Raw genomic sequence first — 24,962 nt, forward strand, 5'->3', positions numbered from 1 at the left:
TGTTTATTTTTCGTAAAAGTTGAGCTGCGAAGTTGCTTTTAAATTATTTTTCAGTTTAAAAAACACATGATAAAATGGATTCAAGTCATCGGCCGATTTTCGATATTTTTTTTATCGAATTTCAGTGTGTAGAGTAAAAATAATTTAGGTACTTTCCCATTATCTGGAAATATTTCTTTTAAACAAAATATATATAGCCAGCATTAGGGCTCGGTGGTTGCGTTTATGTTTAGCACCGAGAGGTTATCGGGTTTGAACCCGTGATAATCTTTAATACTAATGGTTAGACTTGGATATTTGTGACTCCAAGTCGACCCCTTCTTATTAGAGTTTACCAATTTATCAATTTTTTTTCATTGAAACGGTTCCTCAAATTGGTAAAAATTATCCTATCTGCTGTCACAAATATTTAAATTTGATTTATGTACAATATGTAAAAATTTATGTACATGTCTAAATCCATAGATGTCTCTATGGATTAATTAATTGTTAATTTATTGTTTTTCAGCCTCTCGAAATCCAGTGATTTATATAATAGAAAAATGCTGCAATGTTTGTAATTAATTGTCTAGGAAGGCGCATGGGCGTCTAACTGTTAGGCCTTCCTGGTGTGTAGCTTTCGATTGATGGAGTTTTTGGGTGCTAGATGTTCTGTGATTTTAGTGACGTGCGCGAGATATACCTACATATGTAAGTAATATTAAATTTAATTATAATTCAGATTCTGGACACCAAAAATCCACTGTTGTGGAAGTACTCCATCAGCACTATTCTTTCTCTTTGTAAACAAACTTCCGTCGATTAATTTTTTGTTTACTATATTTTATTAAGATTCTAGTCATTCGATATCACAAATTAATGGAAGACGACTCTTAACGAATCAATTTCCATGTTGAATGTTAATTTTCCGTCTACAAGCCAAAAACAACGTCATTTCATGTTTTCTTGCACAGCATCTTTGCTGGCAATATTTCTCTTTTGTAAGAAAGCTAAAGCGCCTTCGGTAGATAGAAAAGGAAACAAGTTCCTTTTTAAATACGAAAAAAAAAAGTTATTTCAGAAAAATACCTTTTGAGTTTAAATAAAATTAAAATGCGTATCATATAAAAATTTATATTTGTATTCATAAAAATGTAACAATTTCATATGAAACCATTCATATGTACATATGTATGTTAAAATTTATTTATGTAAAATAATTATATTTTAAGTATTTTAAATACAAAGAGTTAATAAAATAAAAAAACATACATGTTTTAAGATTCAAGTAAAAGTTTGCCTGATATAATTTTAACAATAAATACATAATAAATACAAATACATATACAGCCAAAACACAATTTTATAAAAATTGTTTAGATTAAAACATGCATGTTTTCTAACAAATAAATTAAAAAAATAATTTTGATCGTTGTTTTAATTTACAGCCTTAGATACAAAGTTGTCAAAGTTTTATAATATTATCCCATTTATTTCGTTCACTCGTTATACATAAAAAAAAAAAAAACAATTATTTTAGCCTCATACACGCACACACTTTAAAAACGTGTCGAAAGAATATCTACATTTAAATAATTAAATTATTGCATTTGGAAGTAATAGAACTAAAGAGATTTTAAGTCTCCATTTAACACATATTAAAGCTGTAACTTAAAAATTAATTAATAATTAATTAGTAGCAGAGGACGATCCCAATTTTTTCATGAGCTGGTAGCAATCTTGGAGTCTCTTTTTGTGTCCCAATCTTTCCAAGGTCTTGGCAGCTTCCGCTAACATTCCAACCCTTTCACCGGGCGATGACAACAACGGACTGGGCAAATGCTTACACGCCACATACAACGCTTCAGCACGCTCCGCCTCACCACCACAATCATCCATACCTTTGCCTTAAAAGAAACAATCATTTAAATAAAACTTATATTTTTAATTACATACAAATAATAAGAAAATTTAGTCACCTTTTCCGCATATTAACGGCAAACGAGTACGAGATCGACTCAGACTTCTGTTTAATAATTGCTGAGTGCGACCCGGTTCTGCACCTGCTGTGACACGTAACACAGCTGTCTGCACCATAACACGTGGCATTGCCCACTGTAATCAAAAATACATATATAAATACTTCAATTGAGATATGTAATTCCAATGTTATCGTTTTTAAAAAACTCACAGGCAAATTTTGAGCAACTTTCTTCAAAGAATTCAAGTCTTTTTGAAAAGCTGACAGTTGAGCAGGCGTTGCGGTAACTTTTCCTCCCGACAAAGACTCCCAAACTTCGCCACGACACTCTAATATCCAATCGCAACACAACAATTGGAATAACTGAAACATTAAGTAATAATTTAATAAAACCAAATATGACAGTGCGTTATTTTACAATGTTAAAATTACAAACCAGTGTCATAGAAGAGGGTTTACAACAGCTGTAATAAGTAATGGTATCGGACAAATGCCGACTTGCAACGTCACAAGCTAAAAGAGCCTTCACTCCGACCACTGTCGTATCCACTCCGACTCCATTTGGTGCACCGTTGAAACGTAATAGCTCACGACAACGCATTGATGCTAAAATAGCTCTACAAAAACAATTAATAATTAAAAACAATATTCAAAATATTACAATATTAGTACGAAAATCGAAACGATGTATACTTTGGTAAAGGATCATCGCTGGATGCCAAAGAAGAAGGCATATTTTTCAATCTAGATAGAAGACAATTGGCTGCTTTCTCATCTCCAATCAACCACTGTGCTGCAATGCTTACGACGTTTGCCCACCACTCCATTATCGGATCGGAACATCCTAACCATACGAAATTACATATTCATAAATAAACAATGCATTTTCAATTTATATTTAAACTTGGATAAATTTTCAATTGATGTCAACTCAGGGCTTGAAAAAAATTTATACCTGAATTTTGGGGCAAATCTGATGCCACATTATCGGTAATGAGTTGAACCATTTGAAGAACATCTTGCGTGTGACAACCTCTAGAATTGGCGCAGAGCAACATTTGCAAACTCTTCTCCAACAGGTCACAATGATAAACCTAAAAGAAAAAATAAAAAAATCATCATTTGAAAACACAAACAAATCATATAATTTTAATCTTTATAATCACCCTCATCGCATACGACAGTGGATCAACTTTATTGGTCATCTGACTGAACATCAAAACTGACGCACTCTGATGACTATAATCCCATTTTTGAGTGATGAAAAACCGTTGACCGTACGGCGAAAGCAACCATTGCAAACTAGCCGGGACGGGACTCCTCATTTCGGCACACACCTGCTTAGCCAACGCCAAGTAATACCTGAACAAAATGATACATTAAAAAAAAATCAAAAGAAATCCAACTAACCACACAAAAGTCTCACATGACTTACCCGCCCAACCAATCCATGAAGGGTTTCGATTTATTTTTAATAAAAAGCGCCGTCATTACATAAACGTTTGCAAGATGCGGAGAAGGACCAGCCACTTCTGCCAAATTAAGTGCTCCCAATATAATAGGCAACGTAGCACCGTTGCTGATGTCGCCTGATAGAACTTCATCGACTTGAGAGAGTCGGTGATAAACGAGAGACAACTCAGACGCCCAATGTACACTCTTTCTACGTTGAGGACTATAATAACATTTAGAAACGTTAGCCAATGAATCCACAAAAGAACTACCGCAATCATATATATGATAAATTGTACATAATATGTACCTATCACTCCAAAAATCTCCACTTCGCCTGGCGAGCCACCGACCTGCGGGTACTCGTTGCATAATCTGCCTCAAAACTCCCCACGAGCAAGAGACGGAGTAGCTAAAGCGTCCAAAACTTCCACGACGTCCAACCGATGCGAGACATTTATTGAGCTCAAGCTTAGCCGAGTTCAAATCGCCCTGAAAATTGAATTCAATGCATATAAAAAAATACTATACACTTAGCATTAAAATATCTCAGACACTTTCATACACGTGACTTTTGTATCAAAGCAAGTCATTTTTAATTTAATCGCAATCACCACTTCTAAAACAAATGTATCACAAAACTATGCCCCATTTCATCTAGCTTGGGAGTAGGCAAACTCTGACGAGATTAGTTATGAACCTTTGACATTGACGACCTTCTAAATACAACGGTTCCTATGGGTCAAATCATCTCAGATGATATATAAGCATTAACCGGCGTTGCGAGTGTGATTGTCGCTTGGGGCAATTTTTTTTTTGTTTGCAATTTATATGCACATTGAGAAAAATACTTAGTATTAAAAAAAAAAATGTTTGTGCATTAAAAATTTGCATTATTTTCGGTGCATTAAACAATCTCGTATTGTGCATCGAATAAAATATTTTGGCATTATAACGTGAAGTTACTACAAAATACGACATTTAATGTTTTTGCCTTCGCAGTGGCCCCAAAACTGATACGCCCGGGGTATAAATACCCTTTTCCTACATGCTACTGAGCAAAATACATTTGTATTATTATCGTAACGTGAGAGAGAGTAGAACTTTACATGCCTAGACAATAGATGCACTAACAAATCGGGGAAGCTGTGCTGTGCAAGTTGTCCTTTATAAGGAGGTACACACGGTAGATCAAATATTCCGGAGTGAGCGGTGGTTCCGTGTGGACCTCCCAAATCGTTGAATAAATGCTGTGAGGCGATCCTGAACCCACCCCTACGCAACACCATGTAAAAGATTATTATCAATATAAAAACCGTCTAATATCTTCAAAATAAATCATTATAAGAGTTAGTTGAGAATAAGTCTCAGCCGCCAGTTCAGAGGAATTATGTTTCATAATTGCATGAGTAACTCAAAACAATACATATTTACATACATATATTGCTACTTCCTTTCCGACATCTAATGTCAACCGCAATTTTCCCATCGTTTGACTCATTTCAATCAAATTAAAGATCAAACATAAATCATAGCTTACAACCTTGTCACTCCGGTATTCCAATTCAATACGCCTATTATTCAATAATCCAATTCAATACGCCTGTATATTAATCGAACATTTTAAATCTTTTATTTTATTTTTCATTTGAACCTTCTTGACAAAATAATGCGCCACAAACTCATTTGTAATACTTGCCAAAGCAGAATATTCCCCATTATCTTTCCTACATACATTTATGGGCCATGAACGTATGTAGGAAAGATTTTCGAACGTGCCGAGTGTAATTAGAGCGAGTGCTTTCGAATTTATAGGCCTTTTTAATATATTTAAGTGCTTGGGAACTATCTATTTGATATAGGGCACTTGCCCTACGACAGGCCTGACAGAGAGAAGCTGAATAAATGCTATTTTATCTAATCCACATGTATCGTTGAGAATCCCTCACACTCTGATCCTACATGTATACAAGAACATTCAATAAGGTATATACATACTAAACATACCTTATCGATATGTAGATCGGCTTGTTTTTTATGTTTCCAAAATATTTTTGTTTCTTCCGCGTGACTGTCAATAATAGGATCACCATACACTAACAACTTCACAAGGCACCCACCGAAAATTACGATATTTATTATCCAAAGCATAAGAGTCGGTATCCACGTCCACAACGTTGAACTCTCTGCAAGAACAAACCATCACAATAAGCAAATATATTATATTTTTCTAGACACAATCGAACGTCCGTCTAAACTGACCGTCTTCCGAATCATTGAGCAGCTGCCGAGTGGAAAAATCTGGTGCGGTCACTGAGACTTTATTGAACATGACTCCGAACGGATTGAATGCCAACAAACCGACCATGAATGCACACATGGCCAACCGCGAATGATCAGCCATACCGCCGATGATCCTGTCAGAGTAGCACTTTTGATTCGACTGAAAAATATGAAATAATTAACAATAACAAACGTATTATTGCGTTGATGTAATTAAAATCGAATACACACCGTGTCTAATTCCGGAGAAGAAGGTCCATCGCTGTCTGTATGATTCGGAGAAAGCGAAGGCGATGATATATCGCTTCTCGGAGGTGTTACATCGCCGTTGATCAACAAATCTTTGACGCTTTGGTTGTGCGATGACATCTTCAACATCATATTTTCTTGTTTCAATTTGGAATTCTGATTTTGTAGAAATCTTATATGATCGATGGTTTTTCTCAAGATTGCAGATTTGTTCAGCTGGAATAAAATACATACATATTACTTTTTTATAACTAAATTAAACAACTAACAATCAGCTTCAACTTCATTTAACATATCACTATGTTAATTAGAATTATAATGAAATTTCATGGGAACATTTTGACATTACAAATAAGACTACTATTCGAATCCATGGTCAATAAATCCGACTTACTTTAGCATCGACTCCAATCAGCATGTTCTTCAACTCAATGATTTTATCGTTTATACTCGTGCGGTATCTCCTTTCAATTGCATTATGCGCACTTCTTTTGACTTCCTTCACTTTGGGCATGCCGGTAAATGTCAAATTATCAGAATCGATGACGACGGGAATTCCAGTGGCTAAGATAGCCTGTCCATTACTGGTATTTACAAAGGTATGAAGGGGTCTTGTCGTTATCTGTGTCGGATTACTCTGCTGGGTGATGGAAGTGACGCCTGAAAATCATCATCAAACCTGAATTATATACCAGTGTGAAATTACATAAGTAAACATTGTGTTTGACGAATACCTTGTACAGGAGAAGTAGTATACATAACAGCTGAAGATGTACAATGAGAGGGCAAAACCATAGGAGTAAACTTTGCATCTCCATTTTGGAGTAAAATTTGTTGTTTATCACCGTTTTGCAGTAAGAACGGTTGTTTAGCATCTCCATTCTGGAGAAGGAACGGTTGAACATTCGTATCCGATATAAGTAGCTTGTGATGGACCGGAATACTGCCATTACTTGGCTGCGATATGTGAACTAAGTTTTCACTGCGTTGTGATATTTTGATATGTTGGGGAAGGGCAGTTTTTGCCTTTTTAATTGTAGGACTGATGGCTTTCTTAGACGCGCTTTGGATAGCAACTGGCTTGGGAGTTTCCCGGCTTACGGTATAGATTTGCGGTTGTATTTTCGGCTCTACTTTGCATACCATAGGACTGTTGACCCTCAACGGCGAGGTGACCGGTGTGGTTTCCATTTTAACGTCAAATTGTGTTGTCTTCGGTGGTGATTGATTGAAAGTCGTCACCACATTGGGTTTGAGTTCAGGCGGAGATGGAACGCTGTACATTAACGGAGTGCTGATTCTTTGCTGCGGAGGTGAAAAGACGGCATTGCCGTTGATCAGCCGATCGCACGACTCGGTGACTCCACCTTTCATGTTCGGAAAATCGGGTATTTGGAAGTCTTCCATATTGGTCATGAACGTATCTCCGAATATTATATCGCTCAAGTCGGTGTTGTTCGCCATCCAGATATCTGAAAGAGTTGTGTAATCTTATCAGTATTGGTTAAAATTAATTAAATTATGTAAAATGGATACAAATATAAATATATATTATATTATTATTACATTAAGAAAAAATTGGAATTTGATCTGTACATATATTATCTGCGATTTTTAAGACGAATTATTTGTTTAATTACATCGGAATTGCGATAAAAAGTTTTTGAATTAGTAATAGGCGCTAATCTGTGTCCAATCATTAATGCATTGATTAAATTATGTATATTAAATATAAACACGATATACAGGTGTAGTATAAGAGTGATATATGAAAGTTCAATATGTGACGATCTCATATATAAATAATATAATATCAAAATGCGAGAGATTCTAAACGATGTACGCGGATTAGAAGATTTATTATGTGGTTTCATATCAGACCTATCAAAGGGCAAGTGCCCTATACACAATTACATACAAACATACTGTATACTACATATAATATATATGCTTGCTAAGCACTCACTCATCATAATCAAAAATCTTTCCTACATACACACATATGAAGAAGTATTGATGATCAATTTGGGGTCAATGCGACATTTCGTTGAACATATCCGCAGAGTAAATCTGAAGAATATGTATACATTCAGTATAAAAAAAAAGAAAAAATTAATATATGTACATGCATCAATAGTGTTTTGATATAATTCAATAATTCCAAATAAATATAAATATGAATCTAAGACATGCGACCGGGCTGAAAAAATAGGTTGGAATTCGACTACTGGAATAGTCCAAATTGCACAATGGGAGTACATATTCCGATGGGATGCACTTATGGGTGTTGAGTGTGCATGGGAAGTTAGTTGGAGTGCAATAACAACAAGCAAGGAGAATGATGCAATCGGCATGTGCGATGTGTAAAGCGATATAGGGGTAAGAGATAATGGGTCACCGTCAAGTCCGCAGATGTCAGTGAGGCTGCAGTCGTCTTGCACCCAGTCGGGGGGCACCTTGGGGGCTGCCGCGCCCCTCTCGGCCCCCGCCCGCGCGCCCCCTCCCCCCCCCACTCCCACTCCTCCCGCCACGGCCATGTGAGTCGGTTCGCTTCTCCCGCCCGGTTTTGGCTTGACCGATGCAAAACCCACCTCGTACGATGTGACGTCACCTGAGTTTGACAACACAACTGAAACAAACATCACTGAACACGACCATGATGAATTATTAAATATCCATATACGCGCCAATCGAATTTCGCTTTCTGTTGTTCTGAATCTCGCAATTCATTGCAAAATCAATTTTAGAATTTATTTTGGTAATTTTGCTGTCTTTGAAGTATTTTTTTGTAAAATAAAAAATCATACGTATACTGATTTTTCTATTCGATTCTTATACACATGTACATATGTACATACGGTAAACGGGTTACATCTCAAATCTGAATCACTACCAGGATAACCGCCGCTACGAAAATCGTTCCCGCAGATCTCCTGTCACCAGTGCCAGTTTTAGGGGGGGCGCCAAATAAGTCAGGGTGCCGCTCGATGCGTCAAAGGCGCTATAAATTTTAAAATTAGAGCGCCAAAAGCCATGCAAAATTTTAGATTAGAGCGCCAAAGGCGAATTTTTTTTCTAAGGGTGTTTAGAAAAAATTGCCCGAGGGCGCCATTGGGTGTAAGGCCGGCACTGCCTGTCACACAGACAGTGGTGGATACAGAAAAAACTCAAGGGGGGGGGGGGCTAAAGATACTTGAGCTACCTTTACTTTTATCGTAATAAAAAAATAATCAAGTCACATGCAAAGTTTAAGAAAGTTTTATTTAAACTGATTAAACACATATATGTACAAGACAATGCCATATTATGATATAAAAAAGTTACAATTGTGGTTCTCATCCTTAAATGATGAATTCTCTGCGCCTATTCTTCCTGGCAAATTGGATAATTACATAGTCAATAGGACAATCAATTTCAGAGTGAGTGTTTAACAGAGCTAAGCCATTAAAGGTCTATTCATACCTAGTCAGCACGTACCGACTTCAGCAGGTATCCGGCCGTATGAAAATTATTCTTTGGTACATTTTGTATGGGTATAATCATACCAACCGTCACGTTTACGCCACGGCAGGCTTACAGCAGTACCCGACATTTCCTGTTCATACCTTACAGCAACATCCGTCAACGTATCGTATCCGTTTTTTTGGCCATCGTGGAAATATACACGCGAATTACGTGCCATGAGTCTGCCGCATTGCTGTTTTGGACCAATTATCGATAGTGACATTTGACAGCTGTTCAATCTTTCAACATGGTTTTGGCGCAAATATTTAAAAAAAATTAAATTTTTTTACGGAAATATTTAAAAAAAAATTGTCCATCATCCACAAGCTCCTTATACAGTGTCCAAAACTCTCCTTCGGTTTTTCTATTTTTTAACATGGGATGCACATCAAAACGCCTCCGTGCTTTTTATTGCTTTCTTGAGCTTCTTCTTCCAACAAAAACGCGATTATACATAATTTTTCGTTCGATAAACGCCGAAACATTTTTGCTGACTTGTATTCTGACGCGTAGCTACGAATGCATGTGTATGCATTCATATTGTAAGTACTCGACAATACGACGTAAGCAATATTGTGCCGTATTGTCATGGCCTGTAATGTATAAGTAAGCCGATTTTGCCTTGCACTCGGCCAAAGTGATGTAAGCGTGACGTGACCGCGACGTGTAGGTAGATATGAATAGAAATGTAATAAAATGACATATTTTAAACGGAGTCGTGCAGTGCTGAAGCCGTGCAGTGCTGTTAAGTATGAACAGACCTTAAGTCGATCCTCCTTCATCGTCGACCTCAGCCATGTATTTGTACGCCGCAATGTAGAAAAACTTCTACTGTAGCAATAGATACAGGTAGACAAGCAATTTTCCTGTGTGACACAGGAAAATTGCCGTACAGAAAACTGCCAAAATATTGCTTTTCATAACACATTTTTTTACCAAATTTTTATTATTAGCAAATCTGAAATGATATTACGGACTCGTATGTCCGTATCAACAAATAAGTTCATATGTCTAGTTGAAAATAGTGTTGAAGGTAGCAATTCACATTTGGAATGTAATCACCGAACCCATGCATACATGCAGTAGTGTCATTCTATTGGTTTCCGGAAACCTGTTGTTCAACATCAAAAGTTTCCGGAAACCCGTTGTTTGAAATCAAAAATTCATGTAATTTTTGTTCAAAATTATACAAAAGTTCAAACAACTTTGAAAATATTGTTTTATTTGGTTCGGTGATTACTGGTAACAAAGTCACTAAAATCTCTATAACGGAACATCTGGCAGCCGAAAAGTCTATCATACTAACGAGAACTTGAGTGCCATATATTGCGTATTCGCGATTTTAATGGCAAAAATTGTCTTTGTGGCCACCACAATGTGACTAATAATTCAATTCCGTTTTATTCATAGTTGAATATACAGCAGGTATATGGAAGGATCTTTTTTTCCGTTATGCACTAGCAAAAACCCGTTTGCCATTCAATATGAACTTCACAGCTCCATTCGATATCCTTTTGAATAAAAAATCATAAACTTTATTCACAAAAGAAGCCGAAAACTCGATTATTTTTTTCAAACTCACAAACTTCTTCGATTCAAAACATATGTATTTTTTTATTTCGGATTTACTCAATTGAATTGTAATACTTTATTTTCATTTAGATATATTAAAATTTATAGATTTATACTACGATTTAAATTTAAGAGGTTAAAATTTTTTAATCTTTCGGGATCCGAAACTGAAGAAAATCGGGATCCGGAATTGAAACAGTTATGGGGATTTGGAACTGAAACAGTTATCAGGATCCGGAATTGAAAAAGGCATCCGGATCCGAAACTGAAACAGAAATCGGGATCCGGAACTGAAACAGTAATCTGGATCCGGAATTTAAAAAGGCATCCGGATCCGGAACTGAAACAGTAATCGGGATCCGGAAATAATAAAAAAATCCGGAAACGCAAGTGATAAAGTAATGGAAACGGAATCGAAATCGATATCGTCGTCATAGAAACTTTGATTTGTTTTCGATGCTCCCAACCAAACCTTACAAAGTCTCTTTCAAAATTATTAGAGAGTCTAAACACACCTTTACAAAACTGGTAGTGATATAGGGTTTGTTTGGATTAGCTACAATTTTTATACCTACTTTCTATTGGATTTCTAAATAATTCTAGTTGGAAATGTTGGCGTAATTTTCAGCGTGGCGGGCTTTCAAAATAAAAGACGCCAGCACTCAAAGGGTTAATGGTGTCTTTGCTCTATGTAGTTTGAAGCAATTGTAAAACTCGAGTTCGATGAGAAAATAGGTGAGATCATCGAACTCAATTCGGAATAGTACAAGTTGTGCTACATACTTACAAGTGTAGGTACATATATTATTAAAATTGATTTAATTGTACTATTGTACAATTTTTTAAATCTTCTATTGGGTCGTCGAACTAAACTATCACCTTAATTTGGGTCCCGGATTGATAAGTTTAAGAAACACTGATTTATGGAAACTTTTTTTGGGGAGAAAAATAAGTTCCTTTCAATGGCGTAATTTCTATAGTCTTTCAAATTTGTTATATCTCCAGCCATTAGTACCTTCCTGCATTTGCAAACGCTTTAATCAAGTTTGAACCTTGAAGAAAATAAAAATGCGATAGCACTTAATGCAAAACAATCCAATTGGAATATATAAATAGATTAACATACGACCAGCCGGTTAGTCTCGCGTCATCGCTCGAATGGTCTGGTTTTCGTGTGCCGGCCCCTCTTATTTATTACTAACCTCTTCTTACTTTTGTAGAATAAATTCTAAAGTCTTTATATGTCGAAGCAAAGATGATTAATTTGAATAATGGTTTATAACAACGATCCTTTACTTCCAAGAGTCATTTTCATTCGATGTTTGCAAATTTACATCTAAATAATAAACCTGTCTTTTAGACTATTCGCGTAGTGATTCATAGTGACTCATGGCGCAAATGTAAGTTCATATGTACACACTAAACAGTTTTTCTAAATATTTTACTCGAATTTTTTCTTTATGCATAATAAAACTTGACCTCGAAGATATTGCAAGTTGACTCGATTTCAATGTGTCATGATTACATTTTTACCTAATTAATACTTAACGTGACCATTTATTTCTCCCCTCAAAATAGGGGGTTTGGTGCAAACGATCGACAAGCGCCAGACAGACTGAACCACAGATTAACTGGATGGCTGCTTTAAGGTCTGTTACCTCATACCTATCCAGCACGACCCGTATCCTGCAAGTGCGGATAGTATTCTTTGGTACATTATATGGACGTATTCATACTCCATTCGCGCATGCGCATTTACGCATTCATGCGCGTCCATATAGAATGTACTAAAGAATACTGTCCGTACTTGCAGGATACTTGCAGGATTCGGGTCGTGCTGGATAGGTATGAACAGACCTTTAAACGCAATTGTCGACTTCACGAATGATAGATTGCACATCAGATGACGAGTAACCTTTCGATGTGCACAGATGCAATTATTAAAATGGTAATTATGTATTAAAATTATTGAGTTGGATCTTTCTGGCGAGTTCAGATAAGGCAAAATTTGGAACTACATAAAGTATCAGAAGCACAGAACGTATACAGGGTAGGTATGTCGGGACTTCGGGTAGATTTCGCTTAGTGTAAGTGCGAGCAGTGCGCACGCACATGGTACACGTGTCATTAATCTGTGGTTCAGTCTGTCTGGCGCTTGTCGATCGTTTGCACCGCATCGACATTACTTATAAGTTCCCCATCATTGACCTATTCAATGTTTTTATACTTACATAATTTTTGGCTTAGTGGTAGCGTATATATTTAGCACCACTGAGCTCAAAGGTTCGAGTCCTCGCCACTGCTGGTTAGATTTGGGGGTTTTGTGACTCCAAATCGATCGTTTCTCTATCAAAGTTTGCCAATTTTATCTGATCATTGCTGAAACGGTTCCTGAAAATTGGTAATCCTGTTGTCACAAAAATCTGCCTGTGTATAATTTGTAATAATTATACACAGTAATCAGAAATCTATAGATATCTCTATAGACATCTCTATAATTTCGTATTTATTACATGTATAAAAATCGTATACAAAAAAAAAATCTAAAAATAATCCATAGATGTCTCTATGATTATTATTTCTGATTAATTGTTATTTGCTATATATTCTGATTGTATATGTATGTATTACTGTATTTCTTATTGTTTATGTATTCTGTATTTCGTTAACGTACACCCGTGGCATTGGAGCAAATCTGTAATGGCGAGTGTATATTGATTTGTAACAATAAAATAAAATAATGTACCATTCAGTATCTGAATAATTTTATTATAAAATTTTTTGACTTGCAACTGTGTTTTTTCGCACATTCATATTATTTATAAGAGAATTAGAGGCTACAGGTGTATTATGTACGCAATGTAGTTAGAAATAAGTGAATACTCATTAAGTTCTTCTGTATCATGGTTAGAATTAATAAATCCTTTTTCAATCAATACATCTTTATTTGAAGAGGGGACATTTTGGCATCCCAAAGCTGTGCTTCAGGAAAATGAGATATGCTAACTAAAAACGGGATGCATGGTCACATTATTGATACTAGAAGTTAATGGAAAACGGAATATGGTATCTTATCAATTTTCTTTGTTGAAAGTTTCAGTGTTTTAAAATGGTCAAATTTTTACTCGTGAGAAATTTTCTACTGACGAAAAACATTTTTTAATTAATTACTTGTTCTAATTTATAGAGAAATGAGTCATATTGGACCAACGTCTCATGAATTGTCAAATAGAATAAACATATGTGATGATGAATCGAGCCCACTCAATGAAAGAAATAAGATGGTAAATTTGGTGTAAATGTTTACATTTTATAATTCCACTTGTACTAATACAAGTGGAATTATAAAATGTTTGCTACAAAAATTTTATTTTATTAATAATATTATTTAATAATAAGATATTTATAAAATTTAATCGATATCAGAACAGATACTTCGTAGATGGAATAAGATTAGTAGATTTTGTCTTGGTCTATGACAAGTCCATCGACGGCAGCGATGACTCGTATATAAGAAGAAAATGGAGACAGTGGAAACAACGGCTGGGATTTGTGAAATCGCTCAATGAAAGGTAATTTAAATTCCAATAAATCAGGGGAACTGAATATACACATAAACTCTATATGTAATTGTATAATATTCTAGTTCATTTTCTTTTAGTGTAAGTTCCTTTGGATTTAATTTTCTACGTGTTGATCATTAAGATTTTAACCGGTGATTAAAATGATAATAATCACACAATGTATATATGTACATATACACAAATAAAAAAATCATAAAATATTTCGAAAACTTTCTGTTCAATATCAAATTGAATTGGAAGACTTTTCCACTAAGAATTGACCTAGTTTTATGCCAACCCTTTTTGTCGACTTTTTTAATTTTGATTTATTTTTAAATGCTTTCATTTTTACTAAATTATGTTCACAATGGATCTTATATCTATTTTAATAGCTACTGATCTACTGATCATTTTCTATTTTACAATTTTAATTTAATTTTGTTAGTAATCTAGTCCGGTCAAATTAGACCAAAAAAATAAGCGTGAAGGTACATAAATTCACAACAAGCTGAAAGTGAGTAAAATTGTTCAAAACATAATTATAAATGACATGTCAAAAAAAATTTACCTGAGGTCAAAGGTCAAAAATATGGGTTTTTCGCGATTTTCAGCAAAACGGTAAGTTTTATCATAAAATTACTTCAGACAAAAATTGTAGATCATAAAATTATCTATAAAAAAATGTATCAATACTTTTTTCCTAAGAGCCACCGTTTCTGAGGTATAACGATTCAAAAAGTTGCAAAAGTTGTAATCGTCATAATATGCATAAGTACGCCACGTATATTCCAACGCATGAGTATTACTGCAACATTTCAAGATGAAATAGAGAAATATTTTGAATATGAATTGGCTCCCTACCCTTTATCTTTGTTTGATGACATCGGGATCCGTAAAACACAGAAGTCGGCTATTTACGATTGTTTTCAAAAGGTAAATATTGATATTAACAACACTAATACGACGTACATCATTGACGGAGGATACTTACTAAACCGCGTTGTATGGGATAGCGAAGAAACATTCAACGTTATTTTAGATAAATATGTTCAGTTTGAACGTCGACATTTTGGTCTCAAAGATACTGTCGTATTTGATGGCTATAATGATTGCACGAGAAATATTAAAGCTGCAGAACAACGTCGTCGAACTTTAGCGACATCTTCATCTTCTGATATTTTATTTGATGACAGTTCCTACCAGTCAACAGAAATTTCTTTCAAATACTCACAACAAGTCTCGGTTCATTTCAATTTTGAAAGAAAAGTTTACTGCTGAAAATATATTGGTAAAACATTCTAATAATGATGAAGATGTACTGATTATTGAAACAGCAATAGAGCAATTCAATTTGACAAATACAACTATTGTTGTTGGTGAAGATGTAGACTTACTCGTATTACTCACTGCTCGGACTCCAACTGAAAAAACTATTTTCTTCTTAAAACCTGGAAAAGCTCAACATAAATCGGAAATATATTCATCAAAAAGTTTGTCTACTTTTGCAGTATCAAAATCATGTACTATTTTTAGACGCAATAACTGGCTGTGATACGACATCTGCATTTTACAGGAGAGGTAAAACAACAGTTTTTAAAATGTTTGAAAAACAAGATTTAGTTCAATATGCTGAAGTTTTTAAAAACAGTAATTAAAACTCCAGAAGAAGTTGTCACCAACGGAATTCGCTATCTTCTTTCTATGTACGGAGCTACTAAAAAAACTACCTGCTTAGATAAGTATCGATATGGATGTTTCGTTAAAAACACTCGAAATAAAAAACAAGTGCAATTTGCTTGTTTTTTTCCAGGTATCAGAACGATGAGGAGTTTTGACATATCATTCATAATTATGTTTTGAACAATTTTACTCACTTGTTGTGAATTTATGTATCCTTGAATGTCTAAATTGACCGGACTAATCATAGTATTATATTATTCTAATGTACAGCATAATAGGAAAAAGAGCTCAAAAACCTATTTACAATTCTTAATTTTTTGTCGACTTTTTGCTTTTTCCCAAACGTTCTCAAATAATAACATTCTCTTTTAGGTCTAAAATTTTCAAAAGGCAAAACTCTTCTCCAGATGAAATTGCAAATAAAAGGATAATCTTCGAAGACAATCTGAAATCAACAGGTTTGGAAATAGAATATATGGAATTAAGAGATGATCAAGATGGTAATCGCGTTTTCATCAAAATACATGTTCCAATAAAGGTATTGAAGCGGTTTTGCGATATTACCAAAATTAAAATGCCCCTTAAACAGGTTAAATTTAATTTATATAATTATTTCATTCAATGTTAAAAATGTTTTTGTTCATCCTTACATTTTAACCGTGTCTTTCTCTATTTATCATTAGAAACTGAGTGAAGATAGTTCACAAACTGAAGATCAAAGAAAAATTTGGTACAAGGAGTGGTTTAAATTGGATTCTGAAATATTTCCCAAAAAATATGAGCTTAAAACAGAATTTAATATATATAAGGAATATTTGTTAGTATACAATACAATATGTACATATGTAATAATATTATTGATACCTATTCCTAACTGTCAATATAGTTAACCATAAACTATTATACATTTTATAATGTTAGAATTATGAAATTTATTTTATTATACATGCAATATTTACATATATGGAATTATGCACATCAATGATGCACTCGGGGGGGGACGGGGAGGATAGAAAATGAAAAAAGTAATAGAAAACATATTTTTGACTTTTAAAATTCGTTAGACAATTAATTATAAGTATTTTAAAGCAATGAAATATCACAATCAATAGGAAAAACTTCTGACTATTGATTCCAATACTCACATTGAGCACAGCAATACTAGATTTTGAGTTAATGACCGCAAAAGCCAAAAAACTAGAAAAATTGCGAATTTTTTTACCAACAAAAATCATTATCATATTCGAATTCAGTTTGTCAAACTTATTAAAGATTGATTAGTCTCCACTCTGGTAACTCAAAAACGTGATTTTTTGTTGCTCAGTGTAATTGATGAATCAACCTCCACAAGCAAAAAAATAAAGTAAAAATTCGGGTGTGACTAACCCATGACTTTATCTATATATTTGAGGAATATAAGAAGGTTACAAAATAACATTCGATATTGAACCGTACAGACAGATAATGAAATACTAATTAACTATGACAGCATTTTCGATACAAATTGAGCGCAAATGTATGGAAACTTGCACAAGACAAAAGTTCTACTTCCGGTTGTCAGTTTTATTCAAATTGTTTTTATTACTTAAAATTATACAAATTAAATATTATACAAATTAAATATCAAGAAAATAAAAATAATTTAAAAGGTCAAAATAAAATAATGAAATATTGTTTTACTACTTCCGGTTTACGAATACTGACCAAAACCTTATCAGCTCTAAGTTAGTAGATAAAGAATACACATATAAATTTTCAGCTTAATACGTTCAGGAGTGTGGACAGAATAGTGGGCACAACATTTTTGACCTTTCTTGAAGAGGAAAAAATCCCACTTCCGGTTCATTAAATTTAGTGATTTTTTTTTTACTTAAAATCACTATCTTTATTATATACATAAATATCAAGAAGATTAAAATAATTTAAAAGGTCAAAATAAAATAATGAAATATTGTTTTAAAAAAAAAATACTACTTCCGGTTTATGAATTCTGACCAAAAACTTAGCAGCTCTAAGTTAGAACATAAAGAAGGGTGTGGACAGAATCGAGGCGAGACAGCATTTTTGACCTTTCTAAGAGGAAAAAATCCCACTTCCGGTTTATTAAATTTACTGTTTTTTTTTTTTTTCATCACATTGATACAAGAATTATACTGGAATTTTTTCGTGAAGAACATATGTACATGTTTAAGGGGTCGAAAAAAATAGTGGAAGAATAATCGAACAAGAGTAAACTTCCACTTCCGGTTGAGGGATGCTTACCAAATTTTATACATAACTTGGTATTAAAAACCTCGATTTTCTAGATTAAAAATATTTATAAAATATTAGGTTATAGAATTTATAATTTATATTACATGTAAAAAAAAATTTGTTCGATTCAGTTAGCGGTTTGGAAGATAATTAAATTCAAAAACTTAAAAAAAAGAGGACACCTACTAATGATAATAAGTTTCAGTTCGATACGACTAACGGTGTTCAAAAAATCCCCAAAATACACAGACACACACACATTTTTTCTAGATCATGAAAACGTGATCAGTAATCGATTCTGAGTTCGAATCAGTCAAAATCTCAAGTTCGAATATTCGCATGATCACAAAACTTCATATATTGTTACTACGTACATAGATAAAGTAAAAAACACCATCATAGTGCATGTTTAACGCAGTATTTCGAAGATGGTGATAATGTGATGTGAGTTCTGACATTTTTCTACAAAAAACGCACTGCTTTTATACCCTCAAATATATACGCACGCACTTACATATATCCTTATTAAGACTGACATATGTATTATTTACTACTGATAAAACAAATGTGTGTAATTCTTTCAGATATAACATAGATGATCCAAATTTTTTCACCGAGTCGATTAGGATGAATGCCGTTGCATTTGAACTAGAACGACAACCGTTCACTAACGATTCTAAAACAGACATTGGAATTGATTGTCTCATAAACGATGAAGTGTATACAGATGCTTATCCTTTACATGATGTATGTACATACATACATATTTCATTCTAATATCAATTATCTACTATATTTATTTCTTATTATCGTTTTCAGGGAGGTGTGTATGACAGTGGAACTCAACGAAACTTGCTGTTTATGCATTGGGCCCAAATAAATAAGTTTTATAAATATCAACCTCTCGATAAAATCAAAGAGTACTTTGGTGAAAAGTTTGCTATTTATTTCGCTTGGTTGGGTTTTTATATATACATGCTGATACCCATATCGCTGCTTGGAATAGTTAGCATTATATACGGAATAATTAATGTGAATGATGACACTCTAAGGTGCTGTATTCATGTCCCGGGTATCAGGGGACAGCCATGGCTCTAGCCCTGATATATATATGGGATCCATGAATGTGTGCGGGAGGATATTCAAAGTCAAAGTATTTACGCAACTCGTTTAATGTCTCGCTTAATTTGCCGAATCCGTGAACTGGGCAACGTGCTTGCATTTTTCACGCATTCGGCAATTCTCTTGCCGAATGCGTGTAATAGACAATTTCACGGATGTTTTTTAAATTTGTTACAAAATTGAAAAGTGTCTTTCGCCTTCGTACTTCGTAGTTATGTTCAAGTGGTAACTCGTCGATGATGCCTTAGCTATTATTTTTACACCGTGACTTTTATTTGAAACTTGTCAAAAAAAATTATCACTTACCAGGTGATCCTTAATCTTATTACTCCTAAATGTGTATTGTGAAGAGTATTGATGAAACGATTTTTAATTTCAATTTTGAAACTATTTTGGGAAGAGGGGGGGCTTAACCATGCTAGATTGGGGGCCCGACTTGGGATGTGCGGGCCATGGCTGTATTATCATCTAATTTTATCTGCTTTAAATAAACTTTTATATTATAACAACTATGTAATATGAATTTAAATTTGCAGCAATGATATTTGTTATGATACTTTAGACATTACAATGTGCCCTAAATGCGATTCGTGTGATTATTGGAAACTAGAAAGCACTTGTTTTGCAGCAAAAGTCACATATGTTTTTGATAATTATTTTACTATTGGATTTGCATTTTCAATGTCGGTTTGGAGTAAGTGTTACTTTTGTGATACATACATACACACACACACATTTAAATTATTTTTTACATTAATATTAATAGTATATATTTTATTTTAAAATTATAGGCGCATTTTATGGAAAATTATGGAAACGATACTCGGCGGAAATTACCCATGGGTGGGGAATGACAGAGTATGATAATCAAATAGAACATCTTAGACCACAATATCTTACTAAATATAAGAATCGTAAACGTAATTTTTGGACCGATCGCCTGCCTACTATTGTTATCAGTGTTGTTGTGGTTACATTTTTCGTAAAAATTTTGATTACATATATTCAAATGAAAATATGTTACGCATAATCAATTATGTTTTACATTAAATCTTGTTATCAATTTCAGATTGGTTTGGTTTGGGCAATTATATTTGGTATCGTCATATATCAAATGTGGTTGCTGACTTTCGATAGTCTTTTCATTGATTATCCTTCAAGAAGCCTTCTAGTCCCTTGCATCTCTGCTGTAATGAATTTAATCATGATAATGATACTTGACTATGTTTTTGTCAAAGTTGCTATTAAACTGACTGAAAACGAATACCAAAGGACGCAATCTAGCTTTGATGATAGTCTTACACTAAAAATCTATTTTTTCCAATTCGTGAATAACTATTCTTCAATATTATATATCGCAATACTCAAAGGAAAATTTTTAGGCTATCCTTCCAAATATAATAAAATTTTCTTATTGCGACAGCAAGAGGTTTAAAAACATTCATATTTATTACAATATTTTATATAGATATGACATAAACTTCCCTTATGTTCAATCTCAAATTTTAGTGCCTCCCCGGAGGGTGTCTTTTTGAATTGATCATTCAATTGGCTATAATCATGATAGGGAAAAAAATCATTTCTTTAATAATGAAAGTATTTTTACCATTTTTATATCACAAAATCAAGACTTGTATGGTAATTATGAATACTAATTCTACATTTATTCGTAAAACTTAAGTCACTAGGATTGATAGTATGGATTGTCATATACAGCTGTGGACAAATATATTAGGCCCAGATCCGTAGCGATGTTTTTGGCGCCCTTGGCAAATATCAAATTTGTCGCCCTTAAATATTTTTTCATGACATAAACAGAATTTATTTCATTTCAAAAACACATTTATTGAAATATTTAAATTAAACATTTTAAAATAAAATTATAAAAAATAACAGTTATTATTTATATTATAAATGTCCCACATTGACAATTTCACAATAAATATCATATTATAAAATAAATCAGTGCACTTACATGACAATTAAAATTTCGTGATTTTTATTATTTTGTCGTTTATTTATCATTTATTTTCATTTTTATAATTGTTTTTTTTTTTTTTTCAAATAAATTTTTCTTTATTTAAAACCATATAGCTGTCTTGACCGGTAACCAATAACATTATTGACAACTTAACTATTAATTATTACAGATAATAAAAACTAAAGACAAATTTTCTGTGAATTTAAGCGTTAGCAAAGTCTATTATTCTATTATCGAAATTTATATTACCTGCTAATTCAATTTCTATTGTTATATATTTTTTATAATATTATACTTAGTTTTTTTTTACAATTCAATTTAGTGCAATGTTCTGTAACATTTACAAAAATTTCATGTAAACTATTTTCTCAAAAATTCCTAAAATCTAATTAATAACGACGATCTCTAAATATCCTGTTCTTTCTGCTGAAGTGCAATGTTAACCTTATTCCATTTATCAAGTACTAGATTCCACAGATTTAAAAATTCAAGAAATTTATAATTGTACATGAAAATGTATTGAAATAACCTGAGCCCTGTTTACTTCACTTGATTTCTGTGTTTTTGGCATTTTTAAATAAAAGAAGATGTATTTCATTTTAAAAAACGATAAAAACTACTCTCGAAATCTGATTTGCGTAAAAGGGACAACTATCCATATACATACATACATGTGGCCAAATACATTTATCCACAGCTGTAGATCATACTAATATTGTAAATTTTTTCATCAAACATAAAAATGTTATATTTTGTAGCAAAGAATGTTTTCAATTATATTGTTTTTATATTAGAAAAGAAACCAGCCATACACTGAAAATAAAACTTCACTCAATCAATGGACAGAAGACGACAAACTCGTTGATTGGTGTCCAAAAGGTCTTTTCAATGAATATTTAGACACTAGTAAGTTAACATACATATGACGTGTCTAATAGTCTCTTTGTATAATTTGATTCTAATCAACGGCTTTGTATGACATTTTAGTTCTGAATTATGGATTTGCTACATTATTCGTATCGGTATTTCCTCTAGCCCCGCTTTTTGCATTGATATGCAGCATTATTGGGATGAGATTGGATGCGAAAAAATTTGTAAAATACTACAAACGTCCAGTGCCTCGTAGGGCTCGCAACATAGGCATTTGGTTCACAATCATGGATATTCTTGGTAAACTTTCCATCATTACAAATGTCAGTGATTTTGTATATTAATCTTTCTAAAATATCATCTGTAACCTTTTATTTTGACATTAAATACATTCTTATCATTTTTAGGCTTTTACAATAGCCTTTACTTCGAATTTCATTCCTCGTATGATATACATTTTTTATGTCAGTCTGAAAGAAAATGATGTTGGCTTCTTAGAACACTCACTAGCCTATTTTGAAACCTCTGATATTTATATTGATAGTTTACCGCAGAATTCAAAATTTCCTAATGTTACTGTAAGTTTTTACCAAATTTTGTATTATACTAAGAAAATAGTACCATTTTATAATAACAAAACTCATCTGGGCTCCATTTCGAAACTAACTACATCGCATGAAGTAGTGAGTAGTGGATCTAATTGGTATTTAAAATTGGAAAAAATGATTCACATTTAAAAAAAAAACTTCAGAGGATTGGATTCCAGATGGAGAATGGAATCGTTACCTTTGCAATATTTCTAATTTCATATTTACAGGTTTGCAGATACCCGGAGTATAGGAATCCGCCTGATCATGTCAATAAATACAAGCGTCCTATTATATATTGGCAGATTCTAGTAGCGCGACTTTTATTTATTGTTGTTTTTATGGTATGACATTTGAGCATTGCAAATACATATGTTAACATGAGCAACATAATAAAATATACACATTTTTTCCAATGGATTCAATATTTTGTTTAAATTAATTTGTTCATAGATTGCAGTTGGTCTTGTAATGGCGATTATACATTGGATCTTTTCGAACACGACACACAAATTAAAAATTAAAATCAAAGAGGAATCTCAACGAGTCAATGAAACTATTGGTAGTATTTTCTAGAATGCAACATTTCTCAATAATAAATTCCAGAATATACATAAAAGGCGCAGCAAAAGTACCTGTATATATTTTTTTTTATATATAACATACAAACGAAATACTATTTTTTATATTATTTGAGATAAATATATTTGGTAAATGTTGTCGTTGCGTAGGAGTACACTCTTTTCATACAGTTTTTCATTTTCTTTCTTAGTCTTTCCTATATCATTCGAGATCTTGTATGGTTTCTATATTCTTACATAGATCAAAGTTTTTTGCTAGATGAATATTGTTATGGGACAATTCTAATGTTATAAAATAATCTATTATTACTCAGCAGAGATCAAAGTTGAAAAAATACAGTAAAGGAACTTTTGCCGCGCCAAACATAAAATTTATAACCTCAAATATATTTTAATCATAATAATTATATTTCAGAACGCCTTGTAAGTGCAAATGAACAGCCAATGTCATCTATGTCTACACAAACTGACTGAAAATGAATAAGACTAACTAGTTCTGTGATTGTCGGCTGTTACTATACTTATATACATTTTATATAATCCTACAATCTGATATTTCAAAGCTGTGCTTTTCATGTGAGGTGCTGACTTTTTAACCAGTGCTGGGTTTACCCATTAAGGAAAATAAATGATTTTATAGATTTTAGATTTTATGTTAAAATGCATTTATTCTATTTTATTTAGATATTTAATTATTATTTTACTTTTATATTGAATAAAATTTTATATAATCTGATATTTCAAATCTGTGCTTTTCATTTGTGGTACTGACTTTGTAACCAGTGTCGGGCTTACCCGTTAAGAAAAACAAATTATTTTATAGATTTTATGTTAAAATGCATTTATTCTTATTGCATTAAAATATTTAATTGTTTTTTTTTTTTACGTTTTTATTGAATACAATTGGCATCAGCGATATAAAAATTATAGAAGAAAAAAAAAATGAAAGTATCAGTAAGTACAAACATATATCACGACAATCAGTAGGTACATATATATTAGAAGTACCCATAAGTAATGTCGTTTTGTTTTCAATGGAATTAAAAATAGTTTTTCTTAAACTTTTCTTCTACAAAATTATTTCCTACATTATCTATAACATTCTGCCACCTTTCTTTCAAAAATTTTAAAAACTATTACGGTTTTCTTAAACGAAAATTATTAATATGCTGAAAGCAGATATTCCAGACTATTGTTTGAATCTCAGAAAAAAAAATATTGAGAAGTTTTCTCAGATTAATTCGAATCTCAATTTGCTCATGTACTTTTATTAAAGACGAGCCGCCACTGTCTCCATGTATCATT

The 24,962-nt window shown here is 32.9% G+C and overlaps 2 protein-coding genes across 2 annotated transcripts; one reads left to right on the forward strand and one right to left on the reverse strand.

Annotated features, from left to right (window-relative positions):
- Nucleotides 1-1,098: 1,098 nt before the first annotated feature.
- SREBP (Sterol regulatory element binding protein) lies at nucleotides 1,099-8,586 on the reverse strand. Its single transcript, XM_077440494.1, has 15 exons — nucleotides 8,343-8,586; nucleotides 6,679-7,416; nucleotides 6,339-6,604; nucleotides 5,927-6,160; nucleotides 5,675-5,855; nucleotides 5,420-5,598; nucleotides 3,723-3,904; nucleotides 3,396-3,635; nucleotides 3,127-3,322; nucleotides 2,916-3,054; nucleotides 2,654-2,804; nucleotides 2,397-2,577; nucleotides 2,171-2,323; nucleotides 1,959-2,094; nucleotides 1,099-1,886 (listed from the first exon to the last, which is right to left on the reverse strand). The coding sequence occupies exons 1-15, from the start codon at nucleotides 8,584-8,586 to the stop codon at nucleotides 1,669-1,671; spliced, it is 3,438 nt and encodes a 1,145-aa protein (XP_077296620.1). The 3' UTR covers nucleotides 1,099-1,668.
- Nucleotides 8,587-12,158: 3,572 nt separating this feature from the next.
- On the forward strand, nucleotides 12,159-24,131 carry LOC143918555 (anoctamin-5-like). Its single transcript, XM_077440495.1, has 17 exons — nucleotides 12,159-12,420; nucleotides 14,208-14,304; nucleotides 14,447-14,592; nucleotides 16,636-16,852; nucleotides 16,947-17,080; nucleotides 19,101-19,263; nucleotides 19,336-19,568; nucleotides 20,175-20,332; nucleotides 20,430-20,620; nucleotides 20,708-21,067; nucleotides 21,148-21,276; nucleotides 22,414-22,525; nucleotides 22,607-22,812; nucleotides 22,897-23,067; nucleotides 23,307-23,420; nucleotides 23,530-23,638; nucleotides 24,073-24,131. The coding sequence occupies exons 1-17, from the start codon at nucleotides 12,410-12,412 to the stop codon at nucleotides 24,129-24,131; spliced, it is 2,610 nt and encodes an 869-aa protein (XP_077296621.1). The 5' UTR covers nucleotides 12,159-12,409.
- Nucleotides 24,132-24,962: the final 831 nt, after the last annotated feature.

Source organism: Arctopsyche grandis, chromosome 11 (genome assembly GCF_051622035.1).
Source record: "Arctopsyche grandis isolate Sample6627 chromosome 11, ASM5162203v2, whole genome shotgun sequence".
Classification (NCBI taxonomy): domain Eukaryota; kingdom Metazoa; phylum Arthropoda; class Insecta; order Trichoptera; family Hydropsychidae; genus Arctopsyche; species Arctopsyche grandis.

Bases quoted from the DNA above. Each gene is read 5' to 3' on its own strand.
- SREBP (XM_077440494.1), bottom strand. From the start codon at position 8,586: ATGTTTGTTTCAGTTGTGTTGTCAAACTCAGGTGACGTCACATCGTAC. The intron at 5,599-5,674 runs GTCAGTTTAGAC...TTGTTCTTGCAG, and splicing joins GCTCAATGATTCGGAAGACG to AGAGTTCAACGTTGTGGACG. The intron at 2,095-2,170 runs GTGAGTTTTTTA...TTTTGATTACAG, and splicing joins AAGTTGCTCAAAATTTGCCT to TGGGCAATGCCACGTGTTAT.
- LOC143918555 (XM_077440495.1), top strand. The intron at 19,264-19,335 runs GTATGTACATAC...TATCGTTTTCAG, and splicing joins ATGCTTATCCTTTACATGAT to GGAGGTGTGTATGACAGTGG. The intron at 20,333-20,429 runs GTAAGTGTTACT...TTAAAATTATAG, and splicing joins ATTTTCAATGTCGGTTTGGA to GCGCATTTTATGGAAAATTA.